Source organism: Heloderma suspectum, chromosome 10 (assembly GCF_057233095.1).
Source record: "Heloderma suspectum isolate Gila_16-S chromosome 10, 16-S_ref, whole genome shotgun sequence".
NCBI classification, from domain to species: Eukaryota; Metazoa; Chordata; class Lepidosauria; order Squamata; family Helodermatidae; genus Heloderma; species Heloderma suspectum.
Window position 1 is genome coordinate 28,129,463 of NC_139467.1, and position 23,332 is coordinate 28,152,794.

The following is a 23,332-nucleotide window of genomic DNA, read 5'->3' on the forward strand; positions in this document are numbered from 1 at the left end:
CGCTGCTGGCTCCAATTTTAGTGGGGCTATGAATCCATTCTTGGTTTCAGTCAGAACCAGCCAAAATTCTAAAGGACCTATATCCTTTAGAGTGCTGGACCATATCCCCAAAATGGGTTGATTTACTGCCCCACCAAAATTGGATCCACCAGAGTCCGCTGTTCCTGGCACTCCCAATCAAAAGGCATTGTGCACCTATTCTGTCTTTTCCTCTTTAATGTATTTCTTTCTGATAAGAAAAAAAGGTGGAAGAAACAGTGGGAAAAAACAGGAGAGTTACAAATGGCAGATGATCCATTTGTAATCCCCGCCGCCATAACATTCCATGTCTGAGCAATGGTGATTGCTAGATAAAAACTTCATCTGGAAAGATCCACAATTAAAAGCAGTCCAAAACCAAAACATTTCCAGGGCCCTCCTAAAAGAAAATAAAGAGGGGGCTAATACATTTCTCAGGGGGTGGATTTCCACAACTTAGAGCCACCACCAAGTACACCCTTTCTCTTGTGCCCACCAACCAAACTTTTCCTCTTGGAGGATACATAAGCAGCGTCCTCAGCGCTGATCTTAATGCTCAGGCAAGTTCAGGCAAGCTAGAAGAACCAGGACCAATGGGATTCTGCCCAGTTATGGTACCTCACCTTCTTATCTGACATCTCTTATGAATATACAAGCTCGCAGAGCATTCATACTTGCACGACGTAATGTTCTACCAACAGTAGTACTCCAGGGCAGATTTCTGGAAATCCCACTTCAAAGTAGATTGTGTCCATGTAATGCAGGAGTCCCTGAAACTCAGACACATGCACTCTTACTTTCTCATTTTTACTCTGATTTGAGATGTTGTATAATTTATCCTCTTCTGACTAACTTCCCAGGGCATCAGATGAAAGATTGGTAATCAATTGTCTTTCAGAGAGGATCCCACATATCACTGAACAGGTGGCTAATTTCTTTCTAATCATCATGAGAACAAGAGCTCAGCTGATTGTCTTAGCTAAACTGCAGAAACTGTAGCCTGTGTCCTGATCATTGTGTATCTGTCTTGATATTTTAACCTGAACAGGTCTAAACAACCATAATAAAGAATATTTGTATAATGCTCAGGCAAGTTCATATTGATGTAGGTGGTCCTTTAAGTAATGTGGCTGCAAATCATTCTTGCATCTCCAACGTGGTGCCTATGAGCATCAATGTGTCCTCGGATACCTCTCTTGGCACTCACCAGCCTTCCTATCCCTCCTGATTTTAATTTTATTTCCTACAATTTTTAAAATTAAAACAATTTTTTTAAAATTAAAACAGCCATTTTATGAATGGGCAAGGGAGCTCATGGCAGACATTTTTTGAGAGTGCCCACAACACCCTCTCAAAATTCCAAAGGTGCCCACCAACCCAAAAAGGTCAAGGGTGTTCTTGACCTGACCAGGTCACTTGACATGCTGTGTGCAATGCCACAATTCTCACTGTGACTGCCACACCAAAGACTTTTCAAGTTCAAACAAATATTGCCCTCTGACCCACAGCAGAACTGTTGCAACAGCATTTATAGAGCTGGATATACACTGTCCCCTGATAAGCTGAAAGCAAGCTTTACTGAAGGAGCCTAGCCTGCCAAAGGTTTGCAGTGACGATTCAAGTGTAACTACAAGATATGGTATGTAAACATGAGTCTGAAGGCAACGTAAGTGAACTAACAAATCCTCTATCAGCAAAATATCAGTTGTGGCCATGAGCAAAACAATAATACTCCACCTTTTATCACTGCCATCATTAACATAGTAACGTTTAGTCAAAGTCTTCTAAGTACCTTGCGTACTGGCAAAGGTAAAGATCTACCTCCTTCATCAATGAATAATGGCCAGCTGCTGGATCCAGTTAAAGCTTTTGTTCCCCAGACAAGCATGGAAAAGTTTTTAGCAAGCCTTTAGTGTTGAAATGCAACACTTTATAAAGCAAAAGGGAAGAGGACCCTCAATGTAAGACACAAACCAAACAAATCAATGGACCCCAAAGTGATATATTATACAAAGGAGCAAAATGATGCACACAAAACTGAAAGTATCAACCTTTTACTTCCCATGTATTTGTACTTACACTCCACATACATTTGAAGGAAAAGGTTGGTACTTTCAATTTTGTGTGTATAATTCTGCTCCTTTGTATAATATACCACTTCTTGCATCCATTGATTTGTTTGGTTTGAAACTCGACACTTTGGCATGCCAGCCATATTGCTGCTTACAGTACATGCATAGAGAAAGAGTTTACCAAAGACATACATGAACATAGGCAGTTAAGGGTGAGATCCTATGCAAGTTTAGACAGAAATAACTCCTACAACCCCCAGCATGCCCCAGCCAGCTATGGTGGGAGTTGCAGGACTTATTTCTGTCTAAGCATGTACAGGATTGTGCCCTAAGTCACCATTCATCACTGCCTTGCTCCACATCTTTTTAGTCTGAACAAAAGCCCCTCTCTGAATAGTTCAGCTTCCATGTCACTAAACTCTAGATCCCAAGGAACGGTCCAAAAGGACGTAATCCAACAGCCTCACTGAAACTAAACAGGTATGCATCTAGCTAGCAGCGGGATGGGAGACTGTTTGAAAACTTTTGAAAATTTACACTGCCTTGAGCTCTATGGAGGAAAGGCAAGATGTAAATATGATAAAAGCACACTTCCTGCTATTTCCATTCACTTTTGAGAGGGTGGGAGTGGTCAATGGTAAACATGGTGCCAGGGGGAAGGGACTTGTTGACGCCTGGCCAAAAGAGATTCCAAAAGCCATCAGTCAAGTACTGAATCAGTACAAACAACAACACTTTGGGAAGGCAGTGATCTCTAATAAACAGAAACAGAAGGAGCTTCCAGACAACAACAACAGCCTTCTTTTCTTTTTTTACTAATGCTGTACTGGTGCTAACCCTATTTGGTGGCAACAGTGCATAATTTTAGGCCTGTGTGCAAAGGGGAAGGTAGCCCATTCCATCCTATGCCTCATCATTGCCCTTTAAAAAGCAAAACTGTGTCAAGCTTTGTCAGTTTCATTGTTGTTGTTGTTCAGTTGTTAAGTCGCTAAATCGTGTCCGACTTTTTGTGACCCCATTGACCATAGCACGCCAGGCCCTCCTGTCCTCTGCTCTCTCCCAGAGTGTGCTCAAGTTCATATTCATTGCATCGGTGATGCTATCTAGCCATCTCATCCTCTGCCGTCCCCTTCTCCTTTTGCCTTCAATTTTTTTCCCAGCATCAGGGTCTTTTCCAGGGAGTTTTCTCTTCGCATTAGGTGGCCAAAATATTGGAGCTTCAGCTTCAGTATCTGTCCTTCCAATGAGCACTCAGGGTTGATTTCCTTTAGGATGGACTGATTTGACCTCCTTGCAGTCCAGGGCACTCGTAAGAGTCTTCTCCAGCACCACAGTTGGATCGCATCAATTCTTCGGCACTCAGTCTTCCTTATAGTCCAGCTCTCACAGCCATACGTTACTACTGGGAAAACCATAGCTTTGATTAGACGGACCTTTGTCGGCAAGGTGATGTCTCTGCTTCTTACTATGCTGACTAGGTTTGCCATAACTTTCCTCCCGAGGAGCAAGCGTCTTTTAATTTCATGGCTACAGTCACCGTCTGCAGTGATCTTGGGAGCCCAAGAAAGTAAAATCTGTCACTGCTTCCATTTCTTCCCCTTCTATAAGCCAGGAAGTGATGGAGCCAGATGCCATGATCTTAGTTTTTTTAATGTTGAGTTTCAAACCAGCTTTTGCACTCTCCATTTTCACCCTCAACAAGAGGCTCTTTAGATCCTCTTCACTTTCTGCCATTAGGGTGGTATCGTCTGCGTATCTGAGGTTGTTGATAATTCTCCCAGCAATCTTAATTCCAACCTGTGATTCATCCAACCCGGCGTTTCTCATGATGTACTCTGCATATAAGTTAAATAAGCAGGGCGACAATATACAGCCTTGTCGTACTCCTTTCCCAATTTTGAACCAATCGGTTGTTCCATGTCCGGTTCTTACTATTGCTTCTTGGCCCTCATACAGGTTTCTCAGGAGATAGGTAAGGTGGTCTGGTACTCCCATCTCTTTAAGAGTTTGCCACAGTTTGTTGTGATCCACACAATCAAAGGCTTGAGCATAGTCAATGAAGCAGAAATAGACGTTTTTCTGGAATTCTCTTGCTTTCTCCATGATGCAGCGAATGTTGGCGATTTGATCTCTAGTTCCTCTGCCTCTTCGAAACCCTGCTTATACTTCCAGTAGTTCTCAGTTCACATGCTGCTGAAGCCGAGCTTGTAGGATTTTGAGCATAACCTTGCTGGCATTTGAAATGAGCACAATTGTGCGGTAGTTTGAACTCTCTTTGGCATTGCCCTTCTTTGGAATTGGAATGTAAACTGACCTTTTCCAGTCTTGTGGCCACTGTTGAGTGTTCCAAATGTGTTGGCATATTGAGTGCAGCACTTTAACAGCATCATCTTTTAGGATTTTAAATAGCTCAGCTGGAATACTGTCATCTCCACTAGCTTTGTTGTTAGTAATGCTTCCTAAGGCCCACTTGACTTCACTCTCGAGGATGTCCGGCTCAAGTTCAGTGACCGCACTATCATGGCTATCAGGGACATTCAGATCTTTCCTGTATAGTTCTTCTGTGTATTCTTGCCACCTCTTCTTAATCTCATCTGCTTCTGTTAGGTCCCTGCCTTCTTTGTCCTTTATCATGCCCGTCTTTGCACAAAACGTTCCCTTGAGATCTCCAATTTTCTTGAAGAGATCTCTAGTCTTTCCCATTCTATTGTTTTCCTCGATTTCTTTGCATTGTTCATTTAAGAAGGCCTTCTTGTCTCTCCTTGCTGTTCTCTGGATCTCTGCATTCAGTTGGATATATCTTCCCCTTTCTCCCTTGCTTTTCGCTTCCCTTCTTTCCTCAGCTACTTGTAAAGCCTCATCAGACAGCCACTTCGCTTTCTTGCATTTCTTTTTCTTTGGGATGGATTGAGTTGCTACCTCCTGAACAATGTTACAGACCTCCGTCCATAGTTCCTCAGGCACTCTATCAAGTCTAATCCCTTACATCTATTCCTCACCTCCACTGTATATTCATCAGGGATATGATTTAGGTCATACCTGAATGGTTTAGTGGTTTTCCCTACGTTCTTCAATTTCAGCCGAAATTTTGCAAGAAGCAGCTCATGATCTGAGCCACAGTCAGCTCCAGGTCTTGTTTTTACTGACTGTATGGAGCTTCTCCAGCTTTGGCTGCAAAGTACATAATCAATCTGATTTCGATATTGACCACCTGGTGATGTCCATGTGTAGAGTCGCCTCTTGTGCTGTTGGAAAAGAGTGTTTGCTATGATCAGCATGTTCTCTTGGCAAAACTCTATTAGCCTTTGTCCTGCTTCATTTTGTACACCAAGGCCATGCCTGCCTGTTATCCCGGTGATTTCTTGACTTCCTACTTTAGCATTCCAATCCCCTATGATGAAGAGGACATCTTTTTTTGGTGTTAGTTCTAGAAGGTGTTGTAGGTCTTCATAAAACCGATCAACCTCAGCTTCTTCAGCATCAGTGGTTGGGGCACAGACTCGAATTACTGTGATGTTGAATGGTTTGCCCTGGATTCGTACTGAGATCATTCTGTCGTTTTTGAGATTGTACCCCAGTACTGCTTTTCCCACCCTTTTGTTGACTATGAGTGCTACTCCATTTCTTCTCAGGGATTCTTGCCCACAGTAGTAGATATGATGGTCACCTGAATTAAATTCACCCATGCTTGTCCATTTTAGTTCTCTGATTCCCAAGATGTCGATGTTCAATCTTGCCATCTCATGTTTGACCACCTCCAGCTTACCTTGATTCATTGATCTGACATTCCAGGTTCCTAAACAATATTGTTCTTTACAGCATCGGATTTTCTTTTCACCACTAGACACATCCACAGCTGAGTGTCCTTTCGGCTTTGGCCCAGCCGCTTCACTCTTTCTGGAGCTACTTGGAAATACCCTCTGCTCTTCCCCAGTAGTATATTGGACACCTTCTGACCTGAGGGGCTCATCTTCCGGCGTCATCTCTTTTAGCCTTGTCATACGTTCCATGAGGTTTTCTCAGCAAGAATACTGGGGTGAGTTGCCATTTCCTTCTCCAGTGGACCACATTTTGTCAGAACTCTCCACCATGACCTGTCCATCTTGGGTGGCCCTGCATGGCATAGCTTATGGCTTCACTGAGTTAAGCAAGCCCCTTCACCACAACAAGGCAGTGATCCTCTTCCTTATCATTGTGCATCAGCTTTTGAGCACACTGTTTAAATCAATATTACTAAGAGGTATTCTGTGGAATTGACAAGGCGTTTCCTCACCATTGCAGCTAGTAATGCTGAAACTGACATGCCTTGTCAGTTCTGATTTTGATGTTGAGGTGTCAATTTCACCACCAAGGTTCTTCTTCTTTTGTTTAAAGCATGAGATATCAGCACTTGGAGTGGGGAGGAATGGGAGGACAATTGGGAATGATGGGATTAATATTGTCTGGACTCTTAGGAATAAATGAGTAAAGCAAATGGTGTCAATACCAAAGAGAATGTGGCTAAATATGAAAGCACCCAACGTAATAACAACAAACAAGATGGAAGAATATAGTAAGAGGAAGCAGCCACAGTGGCTATAATTCAGAGCACACTCACTAAGGCATAAGTCCCATTTAGCTCAGGATGAAGTTCTGGTGAGCAAATATGCTCGGAATCTGATTTATTTAAAAGACTTCTATGCCTAACTTTACACCATTCTTGTGCTCAAGGCAGTTCACAGTTTAAAACAATGCAAAATAGTAACAATGGATAAGATCAACATGCAGTCAAATACTCTAACAGCAAGGCTCAGCGACAATTTAAAAGCAGAACAGTATTAATTGTTCTTAGAAGCTTAGACAAAACAGGGCAGACTTAGCCCAGCATCTAAAAGATGACAGCAATGGCTCCAGCCAAATATCTCTAAGGAGCTAGTCCCAATGTTGTGGCACCACCGGAGAAAAGGCCCCGATATTATGCACCATTCAGATTATAAGACTGAAGGTCCAGCTAGTCCAACATCCTGTTTTCTCACAGTGGCCCACCAGATGCATATATGGGAACCCTGCCCTGTTCTTGCTCTCCAACAGCTGGTATTTAGAGGTATATTTCCTCTGAACCTGGAGAGTCATTGATACTCATCCTCTGTTAATTTCTCTCCTTTAAATGTCATCAGGCTAACAAGAACATTTGGATCAAGTTCCTTCCATTCTTCTATTTTAAAAAAAAAAAAATTCAGGATCTCCTTTATAGAAATCAATGCAGCAACTGACATTTTTTCCATGAGAATTTACATAAATACACAGGATGCAAATAAAATATCAAATATTTATCTTTTTACCAAGGCTCAGAAGTAGTTTTACACTTGAAAGGGCAAATAATAATCCAGAACTGAGTGGCAAAACAGAGTCCTAAAATAACCAATCCATTGCATGAGAAAAACTTGCTACTGTATAAATTTCTGTCTCACATATCTTACTGCATTTCCTGTTTTGCAAAAATGAATCCAATCAACATTAGTCTTTCAATCGCATTAGAGGGGAAGTGCTGAAGGATAAAAACCAGGAGAACTGAATTAGAAAGAGAGAGAGAAAGAGAGAGAGAGAGAGAACATCACCCATTTCCAGAAGTCATATTTCCACTCATTCACGATGCAATGAAGCACGTACTCACCGAAACGAGGAGCCAATCAGAAGAAGCCCACAGGTGAGCCAGAAGAATCCATCAGAGCGCAACATATGCAAAAGAGTGAGAGAGACAACATATTTATTAGCCAACCAACATAGCTTTTAAAAATAGCCATATGTACTTGCATCCTTAAGGCACAAAGTCAAGAGTCCATACCTATGGGTTTTCCTTCTTCTAAAGTCTAGCAGACTATTTCCTGGAGAGTAAGAGACAGTTAAACCAAACAGAAATTCATACTGGACTTATTTTCTGATAATAAAAAGATCTGGAGCAAGGGAAAGTCATGTGTTATTTAAAACACAGACAATGCTCCAAAATTCTGCATATGTTGGTGGTTGTGGGAGCAGCATTTCTTGCTTTTTAATCTCAGCAGTGTGGATTTATGGCAGCTTTCAGTGGTAATCTCACATATGGAACAGATTTTCACAACCTCAGAAGGAAAAAGACAAAAGATTGCAAGGAAATGGCAGACAATCCAATGGAGATGCGCAGGGGGTGGGTGGGGGAATATGATATGGAATTTGGAGACTAAGTAGAGGGTGGGTTCAATTTGTCAAACTCCAACTCTAATGGGTTCCAGTGGTGTAGTGGAGGAAGGGCTCACAGGGACACAGCCCCAGCACTTTTTCATTAGTAGGGACTCTGATGTCATCTGCCACCCCTCTCAGAATTCCCTGTTCCCTCTGAGCTTAGCTGCGATCCTCACTACAGCTGTGGGGGGGAATGAATTTTCCAAGCAACAATATATTGTTCCATGTTGGAATGCAAAGTATTTGGGATGACTTGGTCTGGAATGGGCAATTCAGACCTATTTGCTTTACCAAAGACATGCTCCTGGTGGAGATGAAAACTCCTAGACCTAGTTTGTTGATATGGATCAACACAGCTGCCTGAAATTTTTGGACTGCCCTTGGAGACTGTCACAATGAGCTCCTGCATTTCCAAATTTACCACTACACCACTCTGTGTGTGTGTGTGTGTGTGTGTGTGTGTGTACTTCAATCCAGCTGGGTGTGTGGATGTTTCTGTTGGAGGGGGAGAGGTGAGTTATAATGAAGGAGCTTAGGGAAGGCTAATGGGTAATGTTGGGGTGTTACAGGGGAGTGCAAGGGGGCTGTTTAAATGAGAAGGGATCTGTCCATGAGGGCTGAGTTGAGAGGGTGAAGCTTCCATAGAGTATCATATTTTGAAAACCTAAAATGTTTGTGTGTGTGTGTGTGTGTGTGTGTGTGAAAAAGATTTTAACACTCCTGCATTTTTTCTCAGACATCCAGTTGAAATACCACTGCCTTACTCTGAGCTGCACTGTTTTTGGATCCCAGTTGAAGGCTGTATATCTTACAAGGTTGTACAATCTTAGAGGGGGTGTGGCTGTGAGGGGGCGTGGCTGTGACTGTCACGAAGTGTGACCCTGCACTTCTGAGTTTGCCACTACACTACTGATGGGTGTCAGGAGTGCCCTAGCTGCCTCTTTAAGTCCCCTCCAATAGCCAACTCAGACACAGACGAAAGGGATTCTTTCCAAGGCTTTATTCCTTTACAACTTAATGACTCTTTCAGATGCTAATCACCAGCGACTAAGCAAGGAAACACACTGGGTAGTTAGCAGAGTAGCCTAAGCTCCAGGTAAGGCAGTTGGTCCCCGTTTGAAGGGGAAGAGCGGGAAAACTCTGAACTTATGGGTTATGGAGAGGTCCTCCCTCTTACCCGGCGATTTATTTATTTATTTATTTATTTATTTCTATACCGCCCAATAGCCGAAGCTCTCTGGGCGGTTCACAAAAACTAAAACCAAACAACACACAATAAAACAATTTAAAATATATAGAACATTAAAACCACAATATAACAATACAACCACAATAAAACCTAGCAGCAGTACAGGAGTTTAAAATACAGATTTAAAACAGCAAAGATAAAAATTTAGAAAGCTAAAACACCTGGGAAAATAAAAAGGTTTTCACCTGGCGCCGAAAGGAGTACAATGTAGGCGCCAGGCGAACCTCACTAGGGAGCTCATTCCAGAGCCGGGGTGCCACAACAGAAAAAGCCCTCCTCCTAGTAGCCACCCGCCTCACTTCCTTTGGCAGGGGCTCACGGAGAAGGGCCGCTGATGATGTTGATGCTGGCGATCCTCGGGACGCGACCATTGTTTTAGCGCCAAGCGGGCAGAGCGCCGCCTCTCGGCACCCTCCATCAGGCGCCGCTCCCTCCGTCTCCACCAAGCATCCAGCAAGATCCCATCCCTCGCTCTCGCTGCTAGGGTCACTATCTCTCTCAGGAATGCAGGCAGGAGGAATCTCTCCCTGCCGCTGTGCCTGTGAGAGATGAGTGAGCTCCTCTCCCACGGGTGGTTAGTCCTCCTCAGAATCAGAACTACTCTGGGGCTCTATGGCTCAATATCCACCCTGACATCGGGTTCTGACTGATCCCTCTAGTGGATTTTTTAAAATATTTTTTAAAATTAAATTAACACTCCCAGACAGCCGGTCATCCCAAATCCTTCGCAGAAAGCAGCAACAAATAAACACACAGGTTTGGGGGTTTTTAAGCTGGTATATAAACGGCAACACACCTTCACTGCTTGCACAATGCTTTCCATCCTAGACCTGCCAACTGTGTGGGGGCTACACTACTCTATAGTGTTTAAGACAGAGGCACAGTTTATTTATTACAATTTTATACCACCCAATAGCCAAAGCTCTCTGGGCAGTTCACAACAATTGAATTAGAGTTACAAACATGCCTGGCTTCTGGATTGATCTGGAAGTTTCATTTTATGTTGCCTGAAAAGTGTGTGTGTGTGTGTGTGTGTGTGCGGGGGGGGGGGGAATAAGCCTCCAAAAATGATCCTTGTTTTCCCCTCACAAAATAACATCCAGGTTAGAAAGCACAGGAAACCCTATTTTCAGGGGAGGTGAGGGGAAACACACACTCCTGCCCAATCACAGCCATGCTAAAGTCTTGGACTTCTCCATTGTTTTCTGTGAACAGCTGCCTCCTTTACCTTTGTAGGAGAGGGAGAAACAGCATCAAAAGGAACCAGGAATTCCTGTCTCCAGACAACGGAAATGTAATGAATCCAGCCCACTGGCCACCAGAACCAAGGTTATGGTCTCCCCAGCAGTTCTTTGTCTGCCGTCACAGGAGATGGATGAGGGATTCTAAATGAGCTAGGAGACATGACTGGCCCCATCTGTATTGCACCTGCTACCTCAGTATTTGTCAAGGCTGGGCTGTGGGCGACAATCGCAGATGAGCCAGGAACCAGTAGCTGTGATGGATAAAGCCAGTAGTTGGGACTGAAGGCAGGAGCAAGAAGCAAGCCAGAAGCTGGGACCAAAGGACAAGTCAAACCAAGGGACAAACCAGAAGGGAACAAGGAACAAGCCAGAAATCAGGACTGAAGGACAAGTATGCCAGAGCTCAAGAAGACTCTATTGCTTAAGCAAAATTTCACTGGAACAGGAAGCCCTCTTATAGACCTTCCTGTCCAGGAAGATCCAATGACCAGCCTAGGTGGGTGGGGTCAGTGCAGGGCATGCAGATACTAAGCTGCCTAGGTAGATGCTGCAACAGACCATTCACTCAGCAGCTCACCACACAGGGCAGCTGCACACAGACCCAAAGGCTCCCAGTTCAAGGCCAGGCAGTTCCTGACAGTACCTGAATGTACTTTTGGTTTTGCATGATCAACTTATGTTCTTAAACATATAGGCAACACCATCCCAACATCTCGAAGGAGGCAACAAAAAGGCAGAGCTAAAACCAGAGTAGGAAGAGCTACTGCCATAGCCCTTGATCCCATTCTGCTCTACCACTATCAACATCCCTGTGGCTTTAAAAGGTTGTGGAGAATATGCACTCTATAAAGAGGTGAGGACAGATAGGATTGTGGGCAGGAGATCATAGGAACAATCCCAGAGCATGGTCTGAAAGTGCATGATGCAGCTAAGCAGAGCTGGGTCGGCCACTCCCTCAATGGGAGACCACCTGCCATCCAATGGAGGCGGGTGGCTCTGATTTCAGCACCTTGGATATCTCCTTTAGAGTTCTGACTGAAACCCAGAGTGGATTCACAGCCCCACTGAAATTGGAGCCACCAGCTTCCAATGCTGGTAACCCCTATCTATGCTGTGTTCAGCAACATGGAAGAAAGAGGGCGGGGGGAGAGATGAAATAATAAGCTTGGAATGTGAGCAATGTCAGGTGGGGGTTCTGCCTGTGTATGCTGCCATCACCAGACTCAAGCCAAAGCAGTCAGTGACGGTTCAGATATAGCATAATGTTCAAATGCAGATGGTAGTGTTATGAGGACAAGCTGCAGCAATCCTTGAGCAATCATGCGCCCTCCTCCCCTCTCCTCCTCCTTCACATGCAAGGGAGATTAAAAGCTTCCACTTTTGGTTTTGAATGAACTGCAGTTTCCTGTTACATCTGAACCGGGAAACCGTGGTTCATCCTAACTGTGGTTTGTTTAAATAAACCAACGTTAAACCATGGTTTCAGAGCCTGGATTTTTAAAATCACAAGTAGTATAAACCACAGTTTCCCCAAGCTTGTCGGTAGCAGGAAACTGATTATGGGGAACCTGATTAACAGTAATGGGGAGGTTTGGTCAAAACCAAAAGTTGAAGCTTTCAATCTCCCCTCATGTGCAAAGGAGGAGGAACAAGGAGTACGGGACCTTGAGGCTTGCCATGACTCAGTCTCGTAATACTAAACCGTGATTTAGCATTTTATCTGAACTGAGCCAGTCAATAATGTCAGCTAATCAAATTGAGGAAATACAAGGTAACAAGACCATGGCCCCAGGTCAAGGTCTGGATCCACGCAATGGATCCAGACCTTATTGAAGCTAATCAGGACCTGAATAGGGGACACCCTGTGAACCCTATGGATACCACCTTCATTCCCATCATGGAAGCAAGGTGAGAAATAAATATAATACATGAATAATCCATAAAAGGTACATCTCAAAGTTATGGATCCAGCACGAAGGTGTTCACATCCAACTTATATACAGGCCCAGCACCATGACATAATGTTGTCCATGCTTCCCATTTCCCAAAGCACATTCCAAAATTTGTTTTCCCAACATGGGATACAAGAAGCTTGGTTAGAGAGCAGGCAACTGGAGGACATTTCCTTGAACAGGGACTATATGTAATGCTATATATCTCTCAACATAACAGCAGACCTGCTAGTTCATACCGATGGCCCATCTAATCCATCTTCCCACAATGGCCAACCAGATACCTTCAGGAACCATGAGCCAGGGGACTGAAGGCAGTAGTCAGTAGCCCTTTCCTGCTGTTGCTGTCCAGCAATTGACAGTAGGCAGCAAACTGTCTCTGAACTTGGAGGTTCTGTTTTGGGCAAGGGAATAATCCAAGCTAGTGATGGCCACCAATTTGGATGGTTTTAAAAGGGGGCTGGACAAATTCCTGAAGGAAAAGACTGTCAGTGGCTTCTACTTTTGATGGCTATGTGCTACTTCCAGTAGCAGAGGCAGTAAGCCTATGTACACCAGTTGCTGGGAATGTGGGTGAGAGGGTGCTGTTGCGCTCATGCCCTGCTTGCGGGTTCCTGGTCGACAGCTGGTTGGCCCCTGTGTGAACAGAATGCTGGACTAGATGGATCCTTGCTCTAATCCAGCAGGGCTCTTCTTATGTTCTTATCTGCCTTTGGAGTGGCGAGTTGCACCGATGACAAAGAACTTTAATGCACAGTGTTGGGCAAGGACCACTTTCTTTTTTGTTTTGTTTAAGCCCCGTTTCTCTCTGCCAATGCTTTGCTGGGCACAGGGCTCCCTGCCTAGTCAGGATCCAGCTCAGCTGCTCTTTCAAAAGCATACAAAAACTGTCCTCCCCTGACCTGGGGATGTTATCCGGGTAGCCAGCGAAATAAACATCCCTCTTTGACGTTCACCTTCTGGAATAAATCCCAAGAGCTTTCAGGCCTCCCCAGCCTAGGGAGGGACACAGATGGTCCTAGAGATTATAACGTAGAAGGAATTAAACATAGCTGCACAAATGAGCTTCCTCATTCAACCCTCCCGGGGGTTGCCAGGTGCTCCTGGACACTGGTGCTGGTGTTCCTTCCAAATGGTTTACCTCTGGTATCCTGCTACGCAGCGTGCAAATGAAGCCTGGTACACAAAAGGCTTGAAGGAAGGAGAAAGAGAAAAGAGAGAGGCAGAGGCAGAGGCAGAGGCAGCGGCAGAGCTGGAAACAGGAAGGGCCAGTCGCCTACTGTGAGCGGTGACATTGACCGTCCCGCGTCTTCGATCTCCTTTATGGGTTTTAATAGTCTCCTAAGAACGATTAATGTTCGGGTGGCAGCAGCGTGCAACCGAGCTACTGTAAGCGAAAGCTGTGCAGCTGGGGATTGATCGTGCTGGGGAAAAAAGAAAGATTTGATATTATCTCAGTGAAAAAGCCTGAATCCTTTTGCTTTGGGGGGTGTGGGGAGGTGGCAATCATGCATGCTTTAGCAACCATAAAGGCTTGGTCTAAAAAGATCGAATGGGAGGAGAAATTATGCTGGGTTTGTGTTCTTGGTTCCATCTCATTTGTGTCACTTCTGGTGTAAAACTAGACATGGGACCCTTTGGGATATAAATTACCTACGGTCTCAGTGGGCACAGACCGAAGGAGGAAAAGAAAAAAACCAAAGCAGCAATGAACACGGACACTGACAAATGCGCAGATGGCTGCAATCCCAAGCATGTTTGCTTACACAGTCACACTCAGGAGAGATTTACTCTCGCGTAAGTATGTCAAAAAGGAGTGAAAGATTAGCATTGCTGCCAGGATTCACATCTCCTGACTCAGAAAGACAAATCACAGAGCCCTTTAATCCCAGTGGAGGCTGTTGGCTCCGATGTCAGTGGGGCAGTGAATCCGCTCCAGGTTTCAGTCAGAACTCTAAAGAAGCTATCCAAAGTGCAGCACCTTGGATAGTTCCGTTAGAGTTCTGAGTGGTTCTGACTGAAACCCGGAGTGGATTCACCACCCCACTGACATCGGAGCCACCAGCCTCCACTGTGTAATCCTCATCTCAGCTATGATGTGACTTTAACGAACACGTCAACTCCTATCCCCCTGCCACACAGCCACATTGGGGGTCCAAACTGATTCCAGCTAGCTTGGATTCAGCCGAGCTCTTTCCCAAATTGTGGGAAACAGCAAAGCTTATTCCTGGCCAATCTGATTCAAGCCTGGGAGAACCTGCCAATCACTACTTGAAGTGCCTACCACACAGGGAAGCATGGAAACTCAGTGGTAGAGCATCTGCTTTGCATGCAAAAGGTCCCGGGTTCAATCCCCAGCATCTCCAGGTAGGGCTGGGAAGGATTCCTGTCCAAGTTCCTTGAGAACTGTCGCCAGTGAGCATAGACCATACAAGGCTGGATGGACCAATGGTCTGAGTCAATATAAAGCAGCTTCTTGTATTCCGAACTGTTGGAGAAGGGGTCATAGCTCAGTCGGTGGAGCACCTGCTTTGTATGTGGAAAGTTCACGGTTCAGTTCCCAGCATTTCCAGGCAGGACTGGGAAGGACCCCTCTCTGAAACCCTGCAGAACTGCTGCAAGACAGTACAGATAATACTGAACAATTTGGACCAATGGTGTAAGGCACCTTACTATTAAAGTTAGCTTGGGAACAGTGTCGCCAGTGATGTTTTTGGCAATGTGTAGACCTCTGGAAGCCAATCCCTGCAGCCACATACAGGAGCTGAAAATAGAGACAGGCTATTCAGCTGTTCTTCTCATTGAAGAGAACCCCAGCTAAGCTTCCAAACAGTCCAGGAGCCCCCTGGAAAATGATTTAAAGGCCACTGGCATACCTCCTTGACAGTACTCAAGGGTTAGCATGCCATCATTGGGGGAAAAAAATCATACCATTAGAGGACAACACGCAGTGGTAATGTTATTTTCTTCCCCACTTCCTTGAACGATGACATCCAGGGGAGCCCTGCAGGATTTGCAGAGTGAACTGATTATTATTACTCCAAAGTAATTCCCACTGAGTTCAATGGAAGTGCGCGCAAGGTTGCAGCTTCGATGAGAGGAAGAGTGCACTGGGGGTGTCTGTATAAATATGTTTACATATTTGTACAGTATTTGAAAATGTACAAGTAGAGATCACAGAAACTCCTAAAGCAGGCAGCACAACTGCTAATCCTGCATCAGATTCCCCAAAGAACAATGGCAGCCCAAGAATGCTTCAGGGAACAGGGAAAGCTGCCTCATACCAGGTCATCTTATTTGTCCATCTTGTCTAGGATTATTTACTCTGATAGGCAGTGGCTCTCCAGGGTCTCAGGCAGGCATTTTTCCATCATCTGATACCTGATCCTTTTAGCTGGTATTACCAAGGATTAAACCTGGAACCTTCTGCATGCAAAGCATGTGTTCTCCCACTCAGCTAAAAGGCCTCCCCTACCCCACCCCGCCCCCAGTATTTGTCCAGGGGTGGACAAATACTGACACATCTGTGAAGACACATCTTCAGCCAATAAGTACTAAAAAAACTACAAAAAACCCAACAGCTTTTTCTGTCCACATTCAAATTGTTTTCTTCTCTTTCTGCCCTCTCTGCTCCACCAACTACACACAGGCTGTCTCAGACTCCACCCTGCAGGTAGATTGTCCAATGGTCCATTAAGGAAATCTCCTTAATCCTTAACTCCCATTAAGGAAAGATCAATTGGCGAATGTGAACCATTAGCAAACAACCAGTGCCATTCTCCTTACACTGAATCAGATAGCATTTTATAGGTACCATGCAATGGTATTTAGCATCTGACATCACTTGGCAGTAGTGTGCAATGGTCATTATATTTAACAGGATGACAGTTTATGGGACTGGGGTTTTGGCAGGCTTCAAATATTCAATCAAGCAATGCCAATATTTGAATTTGAGCTTGAAGTTAAACTTTCACAATGAGAAGAGCTTTGCTTCAAAGGTTCTCATTGAAAAATTCTGAATGGAGAACCCAGAAATGAAGGGAAAAAATGGAATTTTTGAGTATTTGTCCAAAGCACATAATTACCAGGTTTTCTGGATTATGTCCTGACCTCCATCCATGAGAAGTCATCTTGAAACCAAACTGGGGTGGTGGTGGGAAAGGGGAAGACAAAGATCATCCCTATAAGGTGGCCGCTTTTCTGCATTTCCTGAAAGGAAGAAATGCATCACCAAAAAAGAGGACAAAAGGGGACACAGACCCTGCTCTCCTTTCTTATGGTTGTCTTTAAACTGGATTTGGATTGGACAGCTCTTCAAATAGAGATCAATTCAAATACAGGACTGTTCTCTTTTAGCCCTTCAAATGAGAGGACTGCCCTCTGTAAAGGAGGATACATGGTCACCCCATCATTATTGGTAAAAGCTGCCGAAGTTGGCAAAGCTGATAAACATCTGGAGCTCCTCATTCACTTTGGGCAATCTGACTTCCAAACACCCAAATGGTTACAATAACATCCCAGGTTGTTTTTAAAAAATATTACCCATATTTAAGTTCATTTCATGGAGTTTGCCCACATCGTCCTCTTCCTCCCTGTCCCTGCACCATTATTTTCCCTTTTGGCCATCACCATGGATAATCGCAAGCTCTACAGGGACAAGGCCTGGCCTATGTAACACTCTTAAGGTGCCATATTAAAGGTACCTTATTAAAGGCAGCCGCCGGTGTGATCATATTACTCTGGTGCTGAAGGAGTTGCACTGGCTACCAGTTGTTTTCCGGACCAAATTCAAGGTGTTGGGTTTGACCTTTAAAACCCTATGCAGTTCTAGCCCAGCCTGTCTCAAGGAGCGCCTCCAGCAACACCAGACAGGCCGCTCAAGATCAGCCTTGGATGGCCTTCTCTCTGTCCCATCAGCCAGGACAGCTAGGCTGGTGAGGATGAGGGAGAGGGCCTTCTCTGTGGTGGCTCCCACTCTGTGGAACTCCCTCCCTAGGGAACTCTGCCATGCTCCCTCTTTAATGAGCTTCCACCACGCATTGAAAACGTGGTTGTTCAGGCAGGCATTTGGGGTGGGTTAGGGTATTTTAGAATATAATGTTTTAATGCGTAATGTTTATATTGCGTACATCGCCCAGAGTGGCCGGGTGGCTGGCCAGATGGGCGATTAAGAAATTAAATAAATAAATAAATATTCACGAGGGCACTGCATCAATCAGGGGTGCAGAACCTCAGGCCGGGGGGGTCAAATCCAGCTTCCTAGGGTCCCAAATCCAGCACTCTGGGCAACCCCAGAAGGCTATGCCCCCTTCCCCTGGCCCCACATGCTTTCCCCCAACACCAATCATTTGGTGATTTCCCAGCTTTTGTGAAATATGCTGGTATGATTGGTAGTTGTCATGTTTTTGGCCCTGCCCACTTTGCCTTTGGCCCCTCCCAGGCTAAGCTTCCAAAGAGTCCAGTGGCTCCTGGAAAATGATTTAAAGGCCACTGGCATACCTATTTGACAGTACTCGACAGTACATGCAGCCCCTGACAGCTTTTCTGAAATGAAATGCAGCCATTGGACCGAATACATTTTGCACCCCTGGTTCAGAACACAGAAAGCTGCCTTATACTGAGTCAGACCCTTGGTCCATGTATCCCAGTACTCTTGACACTGACTGGCAACAGTGGCTCTCCGGAGGTTCGGACAGGAGTCTCTCCCAACCCTACCTGGAGATGCCGGGGATTGAACCTGGGACCTTCCTCATGTAACGCAGGTGTGCTACCACTGAGCTATGATCCAGTATGGTATTGACCTCACATCCTGCTTGTGGGCTTCCCAGAGGCATCTGACTGACCCACTGTGAGAATCATAGAATCATAGAACAGTCGGGTTGGAAGGGGCCTACAAGACCATCGAGTCCAACCCTCTGCCCAATGCAGGAATCCAAGTCAAAGCATCCCTCACAGACGGCTGTGCAGCCTCGGCTTGAATGCCTCCAGTGTGGGAGAGCCCACCACCTCCCTAGGGAATTGGTTCCATTGGGAGGAGGGGGCAGTGGCGCAGCCAGGATTGTCCACAAGCCTTGGCTTCTGACGTGGCTCAGGCTCTTTAAGCCGCTCTAGTTCCGAGCACTTCCAACTCTTGCTTCCTTGTCTGTCTTCCTTTCATAGAATCATAGAAGAGTAGGGTTGGAAGGGGCCTACAAGGCCATCGAGTCCAACCCCTGCTCAATGCAGGAATCCAAGTCAAGCATCCCTGACAGACGGCTGTCCAGCCTTGGCTTGAATGCCTCCAGTGTGGGAGAGCCCACCACCTCCTTAGGGAATTGGTTCCATTGTCGAATTGCTCTAAAGGTCGGGATGTTTTTCCTGGGTGTTCAGCCAGAATCTGGCCTCCTGTAACTTGAGCCCATTATTCCATGTCCTGCATTCCGGGATGATTGAGAAGAGATCACAGAATCATATAATAGTAGGGTTGGAAGGGGCCTATAAGGCCATCGAGTCCAACCCCCTGCTCAATGCAGGAATCCAAGTCAGAGCATCCCTGACAGATGGCTGTCCAGCCTCATCTTGAATGCCTCCAATGTGGGAGAGCCCACCACCTCCCTAGGTAATTGGTTCCATTGTCGTATTGCTCTAACAGTCAGGAAGCTTTTCCTGATGTTCAGCCAGAATCTGGCTTCCTGTAACTTAAGCCCATTATTCTGTGTCCTGCACTCTGGGATGATCGAGAGGAGATCCTGGCCTTCCTCTCTGTGACAACCTTTCAAGTCCTTGAAGAGGTTGTCGCAGAGAGGACAGAAGAGAAATAGGAGGCTGGACTGCATGGATTTGGGATCTAATCCAGACAAGGCCCTTCTTATGCCGTCATGACTGATTAGGTCCACAGAGCATGCATTGCTCTCACAACACACACTGGGCCCATAACTAGTGGTGTAGCTGAGCCAAGACTCCCAGGATCAAAGCACCAAGACATTTTGATTAGTAAGGATGTTGACGTCATCTGCCATCCCCCTCAGACTTCCCTGTCTCCCCTGAGCTTAACTGCAATCCTCACAGTAGCTGGGGAGATATGAATTTTCCCTGCTGCAATATATTGTCCCCTGTTGTAATGCAAAGTATCTTGGGGGTGGCTTGGTTTTGAATGGGCAGTTAAGACCCATTCGCTTGACAAAAGACCCACGCCTGGGGGTGAAGAAAACTGCTCAAAATGGTTTGTTGATATGGATCAATGCAGCTGCCTGCATTTTTGTCTCTCTTTGGTGGTGTGGCTATGGAGACTGTCATGACCAGCACCCGCACTTCAACATTAACCACTGCACGTAACAGCCCAGTTATAAAAAGCAATTTCTTACACGAGCTAGGCATGCCAGCTCCTTGCTACCCAGAACAGAAAAACAATCACTCTCAACCCTCGCAATGGAGAAGAAAATGAGAAAGCAGACAGTACAGGCAAGCAGTAGGTGTCCGCTGATGTGCGTATCTACCCATGCAAGTGAGCTCATGGCCAGAAGAATATTTTAAACTTGCTCGCGCACAATCCTGTCTTGTATTCCTCATCGGAGAAAATCTCCAAGTGATGCTGACCCCATGAGCCAGCCTGCAGAATCAGGCTGCTTCAGACACGGCTGCAGATTGGATGGGGACAATCTGCCTCCCGCACGTGACCTTCACGTCATAGACACGTGCGCTCCCCACAACATCAACAACACTGTGGGGAAGTCACGCTACTGCGGAACGTGGCCAAGGGGAAGGGGAAGCGAACAAATAGGTCACATTTCGCCCTGGCTTATGCCAATGCCTAAAGCTGTAATTAATGAAGCTTGTACTGGAGAGTGACTCTTAATCAGATGTTTACTATTTAGGATGTTAATTGGCCTCAACAGTTAAAGACCTCTGGGTGCACGGAGATATGTTATTGCTCTCTGTTTTGCTTTGTTTTTACATCTTTCTATTTCCACGCACTTGTTCCACGACTATTTTTTGCTGTAAACGTTATTAAGACTCTGTTTGTCACTGGGTTTGCAAGCCGTTCTTAATCATCGAATACATTTTCACAGGTTTTTCCTCTTCCACCCCCGCCACTTGTCTCTCATTTCCCTTTCTTTTTGTCCCATCATCTTTATAACTCTGATCTAAGGGATGGTTCAGAGGTGGGAAACCTGTGGCCCTCTGGATGTTGTTGGACTACAGTTCCCATCATCCCTGAGCATTGGCCATGCTGGCTAGAACCAATGAGAATAGGGATGGGTGAATCCTGTCAATTTCAGCTTCTCTCCATTCCCCATTTATGACCACTACTGCTAGGCCAACAAAATGCCAAAAGCAGTTTACAAAATTTATAAAATACAATTTATAAATACAACTACACAATACAAACATTGGCAGGCCAATCATCATAAGATATTACTACTACTACTACTACTACTACTAACAACAACAACAACAAAGATTTTTTTAAATCTCGGCAACACCATTAAAATATCACTCAGTTCAAGGTATCCTAAAAAGCATATTGAAATAATATATTTCCACTGCTCACCAAAAGGTGAGCAGAGAAGGAATCAGGTGAACTGCCTTTGGGACAGGTTTCCTTAATCTTGGTGCCACACTAGAAAAGGCCCTAATCCTTGTACCCACTCACAATACAATGCAGCCTTTCCCAACCTGGTGCCTTCCAGAAGTTTTGGACTCCAGCTTCCATCACTCTTGCCCATTGGCTATGCTAGTTGAGGCTGATGGGAGTCAGAGTCCAAAGTGTCTGGAAGGCCTCACATTGGGCCAGGCTGCTCTAATGGCAGAGGGAGGGAAGGTGGGAAGGGGAAGGCAAGACCTCCAAGTGAGCCATCAGGCCAGTTCAAATGCAACATGTAACTCACACTGCAAAACTTATATCACACTGCAAAGCCACCATCCCCTGAATTGGCCATAAAAACATAAAAATAGATCAGCCCTTATCCCTGCTAGGGGGCTAATCTGGCCATGAACTGAGGGCTGTGTGAATCCCAGTTTCTGCTCATCAATGTGCCATAAAGGGCAGGGCTTTATGGGGTGTGACAGTGCTATGAATTACGTTCGTACTCTTGACAACCAATTCACCACAATCATACCTGAATCCAGACCAATTAAAAAACAAACAAACCTTCAGCCCAGAGAGAAAGCCAGTCGTTGGCAATGTGTCTCTGAATTAAAGTACCTTAAACACCAGTAAGCCTTTCAAACTAGTTTGAAAAACCTTTTGAAAGTGGCTTTCCAACACCTCCCAAAGAGGCTTAAAATATTTTAATATTTTATTTAATATGTTTTTAATATCCACTCATTGTAAGAGTCTGTTGCAAATGCTTAAAAGCAATTCAGAGTCCTGACTACGCTATAAATGCACCATGGGCCAAAGGTGATTTACAGCACAATCCTATATAAACATGTTTACTCACAAATAAGCTCAGCTGAGTTCAGTGGTGCTTACTCCCAAGGAAGCGTGTACAGGATTATAGCCCAAAGCTACAACCCTATGCACGCTTACCTGGGAATAAAGCTAACTGAGCTCAACAAGTCTTACTTCTGAGTAGACATGCACAGGATCATGCTATAAATCACAAACCCTGAGCAACCAGCAAGTGCAGATGGTATATTTCTTAGAACCTGGGTGAGCCATTCTGGAAGCATTCTTCAGGAAAACTCTCCAGAAGTGCCCACCGCTGCGCACTCACGTTCATATGAACATAGGCAAAGTTCTTCGCACGTGGTGAGCTACAGGTCTGCCCCACTGCCTGCAACGGCAAGCGGAGGAGCCGTTCTTTAACTTCTACCAGGCTGCAGATAATGTCCTCCAGCACCCATAACAGAGCATCGCTTGCACTGCAATTTGCAGGAGCAATTATCTCGCACAATTGGTAAGGATATGGGACGGACACACACACAGCATTCCTGCTCTAGATCTCTTGCTCAAATCCGGCTGAGGTCAACTGTGGCCACAAGTAATTACTATCAATGGACCTGCTCAACATGAATTGCAAATCACTTGTAAGAAGAAGATTTGCTTGCATCTCTTGCGCAAGGATCTTTTGCTCTGTAGCAAGAAGGAAATCTTGAAGAAGAGAAATCTATTGTATGTGGGGTGTCCTCTTTTACAGAGGACAGTCCTCTATTTGAAGGGCTGTCCAGTCCAACTCCAGTTTAAAGACAAAGACCCATAAGAACTGTTGCCCATCAACAGTTAGGACCTGAATAGCAAACTGACTGGGCAGGCACACCTGGTCACAGTCTTCCACACTATGATGAGAGATGCCATATTTCTATTTAAATTATAATAATCATTTCTAAATTTGCATCTATACATATGAATTAGCATATGCAAATTTTACAGAAATTGCTGCCCTCTTTTGTCTTCTTTCTTGGTGATGGATTTCCTCTTTGGGGGGCAATGTATAAGTGGCCACCCTAGTCAGCAGCATGTCTTATTTGGAGTCTGGAAAGACAGAGCATGGCTTATTGAAAAGCAATGAGATGCACTCCCCGGCTGTTAAGGTTCACTTCCAGGTTTTGTTTCAAGGAAATCAGAACCTCATGAAAGAGCTATTAATACCTCAGCAACATTTCTCAGGATGTTTG

General features: G+C 45.1%; 1 protein-coding gene across 50 annotated transcripts in view; it reads right to left on the minus strand.

Moving 5' to 3' along the window:
* EPB41 (erythrocyte membrane protein band 4.1) overlaps positions 1-23,332 on the minus strand; it is a 174,363-nt gene that overhangs the window by 130,793 nt on the left and 20,238 nt on the right. For 14 of the 50 annotated variants that reach the window (XM_084815675.1, XM_084815637.1, XM_084815661.1 and 11 more), the window contains exon 2: positions 7,915-7,954. The exons of 9 other annotated variants lie outside the window; for them this stretch is intronic. Coding sequence is in view for 12 of the 41 variants with exons in the window: in XM_084815676.1 (XP_084671802.1) it covers positions 7,744-7,808; positions 15,407-15,497; positions 16,819-16,853 (191 nt within the window). In the remaining 29 variants the exon portion in view is untranslated. Of the gene's footprint in view, positions 1-641; positions 7,641-7,743; positions 7,809-7,914; positions 7,955-15,406; positions 15,498-16,818; positions 16,943-23,332 lie in introns of all 50 variants that reach the window. 27 more of the 50 variants (XM_084815660.1, XM_084815636.1, XM_084815659.1 and 24 more) reach the window with 14 other exon arrangements.